Source organism: Erigeron canadensis, chromosome 4 (assembly GCF_010389155.1).
Source record: "Erigeron canadensis isolate Cc75 chromosome 4, C_canadensis_v1, whole genome shotgun sequence".
Lineage (NCBI taxonomy): Eukaryota > Viridiplantae > Streptophyta > Magnoliopsida > Asterales > Asteraceae > Erigeron > Erigeron canadensis.
In genome coordinates this window covers 36321732-36327909 of record NC_057764.1, presented here as the reverse complement: position 1 = coordinate 36327909, position 6178 = coordinate 36321732, and the positions used below count along the sequence as shown (strand labels likewise).

General features: G+C 31.5%; 1 protein-coding gene across 1 annotated transcript; it reads left to right on the top strand.

Annotated features, from left to right (window-relative positions):
- Window positions 1-951: 951 nt before the first annotated feature.
- On the top strand, window positions 952-1329 carry LOC122597504 (calcium-dependent protein kinase 2-like). The gene has a single exon (XM_043770094.1). It carries the CDS (start codon window positions 952-954, stop codon window positions 1327-1329), a length of 378 nt encoding a protein of 125 aa, XP_043626029.1.
- Window positions 1330-6178: the final 4849 nt, after the last annotated feature.

Sequence of the window (6178 nt, the reverse complement as noted above, 5' to 3'; positions counted from 1 at the left end):
TATACACAGGTAGTATGTATTACTCATATAAACGATAATTGATAATGGATCGATCTGTGAATTAATGTCAGGTGTTCTTGATCGATTTACTTTCTATCTTCTTCTAGGCTCTAGCCATCCGTAACTGCTATTACAGGTGCGCTGTAACTATATCTATATCGCTCTCTATGTATTGAAGTAATTAATTAAATTACTTATTAATGTTCGCTGTTAAAAAATTTAATTCAATTTAAGTATCCAATTTAACTGTTGTGAAATAGCCAAATTACGGTTTTACCGATTACTTTTGTAGATCGATATAATCTACTAAGAAGTTTTACTGTTGAGAAATTTCTTGATTTAAAAAAGAAGTGAATTCATTAATTAAACTGTTTTCGTCATCAAACGGTTAAGTTCCGTACTAGTCTCTATATTTGTTACCGACGCCACTGTTACATAATTAATCGGTTCTCCAGTTCTATTAATTTGATAATTAATAGATCGATATGTTTTGATGTAAAAGTTGTTTAGTAGGAATTAATAATTATTATTTCAGGTTTAATTTTCCGATTTCGGTCAAAAGTTCAATTGCTGTTTGATAATTACTCGATATTGGCTGATTCGGTAAATGTTTGAAATGTTTTATCTGGAATGCAAATGGACCAATGGACTCTATTTCTTTCTAGTTGACTATTGTAGCTTTTGACTTGCTAATTAAGGGTAAATAAAACCGATTACCACCACTAGTATGTCAGAAGCACCAAGAGCTTGTTTACAGTTACAACCACACTTTCTTTAAGAAAGCAAAATGCATTTGATTATGTATAAATGAGTCTATTGGGTCCAATTGGTTTTTAATCTCAAGCATTATACTTCTTCAGATGTACCGCTGATCATATATTTTCAACATATGCTTTTAGTAGACATGGAAGTATCATCTATATATGGTTAATTTGGTTTTGTGTTACAGACATGGATTTTCTGAAGGGACATATAATAAGAGGAAAATACGTGGTCGTTAAAGCATTGGGTCAGGGAAGCTCAGCAAAAGTTTATGAGTGTGAGGATATGCAAACCAGAAAACATTATGCTGTTAAAGTGGTCAAAAAAGCATATCAATCTGAAGAGAGCTCCATAATGAAGAAGTTATCTCATCCGAACATTCCGATGCTAAAAGATTTTCATGAAGAGGGACATTTAAGGTACATGATTATGGAAATGTGCAAAGGCCAGACACTCCAATCCCATCTTGAGAAGGGTAAAAAATTCGAGGAATCAGAAGCTGCCGTGGCAATGCATAATATTATGACAGCTCTGGAGGTGCAAACATTTTTCCTATATGTCATCTAGATATTTGCATGCATGCGTAAAATATACTTATAAAACAACTCAAAAGCCCACCATCAAAAAAGCCCAAGTATGATTTTTGACTTTAAGTCTCAATCCGAATCAAGGTAGGTCTCTAAGCCCATGGCCAACAACCCTAAGTTATCTGCCCAAATTTGTTTATAATTCACAAAAGTACCGACTTTATTACGAAATTTTAATTTATTTTTAGTGTGTTTGGATTATATTGGGCCATCTTGCTAGTACTTAAATTTGTAGAAATAGTTTGTCTGTTTGAGAAAGTAACAAGTTAGTTATTTTAACCATGGACGTTGACCAGGGACATTACTTATTGTGTGTGTGCTACGAATAAAATACGTTGACCAAGTTCATCTTTTCTAGTCACCTAACATTTTATTTCCACCATAACCTAAATTTGTAATCCTGTTTCCTCCCACGTCCTTTGTTCTTCCCAAAGTGATTTTTTCTAAACACTCTTTCATATTTTCAATAGATATCCGTTTTTTAAACCACACATCAAAACTTCAGCCCACTCCTCCAATTCACCTTCACTACAAAATGGTTAATTCGCATAGCTTTCGACCTTGCTACCAAGCTCTTTTTTGATTTTTTTTCCTTCCGTTTATCATTTTGCCAGTGCAACCTATCCTAAAACACATGTGCATTTCTGTTAAAAATAATCACTTTTAATCCTGGCATTGATTGTTACAATAACTAAGGCAAAATATCGTATGCTGCAAACTGTCTCAATTATAGTCCTTTTAATTGAATTGAACGATAAAATATAAAAACAAAAGACAAACCTGAGATCATCGATTGATGATGTTCTTCTCCTCAACCGAAACTTATTCAAAATTTAAAAATAAATTGTTAGATAGAATCGCTCAGTTAAAGCAACCAGCTTCCACTCCAAAACTTATAGTGTAGTTGATAACCAAAACCAAAGACGCACATTTAAATTTTATACAAATTTATACAGATGCAGACAATAAAACTTATGGCTTGTAAAACCATTATAAGCACTAAACAATAACAAAAACACCATACCTGTTAAAGCGATATTTTATACCACCTATTTTAGATTGGGATTTACTAAAAAAAAGGCGACTCAGTTTACGGAGTTTGGAGATTTAGAAAGACAAATGCGTTGTACATTGACTGGAGCTGCGACCTCCCTTTAGTCAAGCGATATTTTATACCACCTATCATCAATGAAGTTCTTTTTTCTGTCTTCCATTTTCATCAACAAAATTGAAAAGTGTAAAAATGATAAACAATCTTAACTTGATTTAGTTGTATTTCTACTTACACCCTTTCAAGAATTATGCAGGATTATAGGTTTGGGAGCTTTTATCAAGGTCTGGTAAAGTTCAAGGGTGCAGATTGTAATTATAGAAGAAAGACTAAAAATGACAAGAAAAGAATTGTTGAGGGTGCAAAGAAGAAATAGATGGAGTATATAACCCTGCTTAAGGTTCTGGATTCGATATAACACACATATATTATTTCCAGTTTATTTTTTCTTCTAAATCAATTTTGGGGTTTCTTGTTTCTGATCATACTGATCATTCTGCTTGTCAGTTTATTATTCTGTATATGATTTCTAAACGTTTTGTTTAGATCTCATCCTTATTCTCTGTTTGTAATCGAACATTATTAAACAATAATAATAATCACAGCCGACTTGTTCGTTATATCAAAATTTCTTCATGGTATCAGAGCCAGGTTACTCTGATTAGTGCTTCTGATCAAGATTAGTGTTCAATCAGGGCGTATTTCGATTTCTGAAACCCTGATTTGAAAACCCTAATTTTTTAGGGTTTGTTCATCTTCGATTCGTGGTTTTCCGTTGCTTCCTCGTTTTAGGGTTTGTTCTTGACTTAGTGAATCAAGAACAGATCTATTGTTGCTGATCCTGGATCTCTCTTGACTAAGTGAATCAAGATCAGATCTAGGGTTCTTCTACCTTCTGCCGAAAGCACTGTATTGTTGATCTTCTTTCTCTTATTTTCTTCAATAAAGTTTTATATATATATATATTCTAATCTCACAAAATCAATTGTGTTAATACTTGACCGGTCTTCATTGAGAGACTTGGAATCCTGTCACTGACATTTTTGAGGGATTAGAATTATTTTCAAAAATTTTTTATTACTTATATTTTTGTTATTATTCTCTATTATTTCTCTGTGATTGTTATTAGTCAAAAGTGTTTATGTGTTGTTGATTGTGTATTATTTTTTGATTGATTGAAGTGTGTTGTTTGTGTGTTAATTGTTAAATTTGTGTTTAATTTGATAAAATGGTGAATACTCCTCCTGGTTCTGTTCATACTGGAAATACTCCTCCTGCTTCTGTGCATAATGAAGAATCTGAATCAGAAAATGAATTTGAAACTAAGATAAGTAAACTAGACTTTGGTAATCCTTTGTATTTGCATGCTAGTGACATCACTAATACTCCACTTATTAGTTTGAAATCAAAAGGTACTGAGAATTATAATGTTTGGAGTTGTGCTATGTTACTTGCTTTAGAAACTAAGAATAAAAAAGGATTTATTGATGGTACTTGTGTTAGACCTCTTGATAATGAAGTGTTAGCACTACAGTGGGATAGATGTAATGCTGTTGTCTTATCTTGGATTCTTAATTGTGTAACTGAAGAATTGTTTCTTGGACAAATTTTTTCTAAAAATGCGACTGTTGTTTGGAATGAATTAAAAGAAACTTATGATAAAGTTGATGGTGTTGTTACATTTAATCTTCATAATAAAATCAATTCCTTGTGTCAAAATGGTTCACCATTATCTGAATATTATCATAAACTTAATTCTTTGTGGAAACAGTTTGATGCCTTGATTAAATTACCTACTTGTGTGTGCCATGCTGCTAAAGATTTTCAAGAACATAATCAGTTAATAAAACTAATGCAGTTTCTTATGGGTCTTGATGATTCATATAATTCAGTTAGAAGTCAAATTCTTACTAATGATCATTTGCCTTCTGTTAAAAGTGCTTATGCTTTATTGTCTAGAGAAGAATCTCACAAAACTGCTTCTGTTAATACTGTGACTAGTAAATCTGTTTCTAATGCATTTGTGTCTAAATTTGTGGATAACAAGAAAAGATTTAATGGAAATAACAACTATATCAATAGAGGTCCTAATACTAATCTTAATTGTACTCATTGTAAAGGGATAGGTCATACTATTGATAGGTGTTTTGAGTTAATTGGTTATCCACCTGGTTATAAGAAGAGAACTAATTTTCAAGGATCTCAGTCAAATCAAAGAAGAATTTATAATAATCATGTGATGTCTGACAAATGTGTTAATGATAATGGTTCTTCTTCTGCTACTATTGCTTCTACTTCTACTTCTGCTCCTTTTTCTCTTTCAAATGAACAGATGTCTAGACTTATGAATCTTCTTAATGAAAAACCTGGAGTTTCTGCCAATCTTGCTAACATGGCAGGTACTTTTTATAACTCAAACAGTTTTTTTAATCAAAATTTTGAAAGATTTTTCTGTTCCTCTTCTAGTACCAGTTCTAAAACCAAACATTCTGGTTGGATTTCTGATTCTGGTGCAAATCAACACATGACATATTCTTCTAAAAATACTTTTGATGAAATTGATGTTTCTGATCTTAATCTTACTGTTGGTCATCCAAATGGAACCTTAGCTAAAGTTAAAATGATTGGAAATCTTAAATTGAACAACATGGTAACATTGTTTGATGTGTTGATTGTTCCAGAATATTGTGTGAACCTACTTTCTGTTCATAAACTGGCTAGAGATAGCAAAAGATTTATAGGTTTTGATGAATTTAGATGTTATATTCAGGATTTAAAAACCAGGAAGACTCTATGGACTGGTAATGAATGTGGAGGATTATATATGATTGATGAAAGTTCTAATTGCCAAGGTGTGACTAATAATGCTATATATACTTGTTATGCTTCTCAATTTTTGTGGCATAGTAGACTTGGTCATCCTGGTAATCAAGTTTTGAATGTTTTAAAAGATACTTTGAAAATTGACTTTAGATCTTCTGATTTTCCTTGTGATATTTGTCACAAAGCTAAACAAACCAGATTACCATTTCCTCTAAGTAATCATATTTCAAAAGATATAGGGGAACTTCTTCATTTAGACTTATGGGGTCCATATAAAGTTCAAAGCAAAGAAGGTTTCAAGTATTTTTTAACTGTTGTAGATGATTTTTCTAGGGCTGTCTGGACTTTTTTGATCAAATCTAAAACTGAAGTAAATTCAAATATTAAAGAATTTGTTTTATTAATAGAAAATCAATTCAGCAAGAAAGTTAAAACTTTTAGATCTGATAATGGGACTGAATTTGTAAATAATGATTTGAAACAGTTTTTTCTTAACAAAGGTATTATGCACCAAACTTCAAATGTGTATACTCCTCAGCAAAATGGTATTGCTGAGAGAAAACACAGACATCTTCTTAATGTTGCTAGGTCTCTTCTGTTTCAGGGGGAACTTCCTCTTTATTTGTGGACTGAATGTATTTTAACTGCTACTTATTTAATTAACAGGATTCCTTCTTCTGTTCTTGATGGTCACTCACCTTTTTATAAAATCTATGGTTCTGAACCATCTCTCTCACATCTCAAGTCATTTGGTTGTCTTTGTTATGCAACAATTCTTAATAATAATGATAAATTTAGTAGTAAAGCTGAAAAATGTGTCTTTATTGGTTATTCAAATGAGAAAAAAGGATACAAACTATATAGTTTGGATAATAAAAACATATTTTTTTCAAGAGATGTTCATTTTTATGAAACTGTATTTCCATTTAAATTTAAAAAATTTTCAGTTGAGTCT

Excerpts from the sequence above, each read along its gene's own strand:
- LOC122597504 (XM_043770094.1), top strand. The coding sequence starts at position 952 with ATGGATTTTCTGAAGGGACATATAATAAGAGGAAAATACGTGGTCGTT.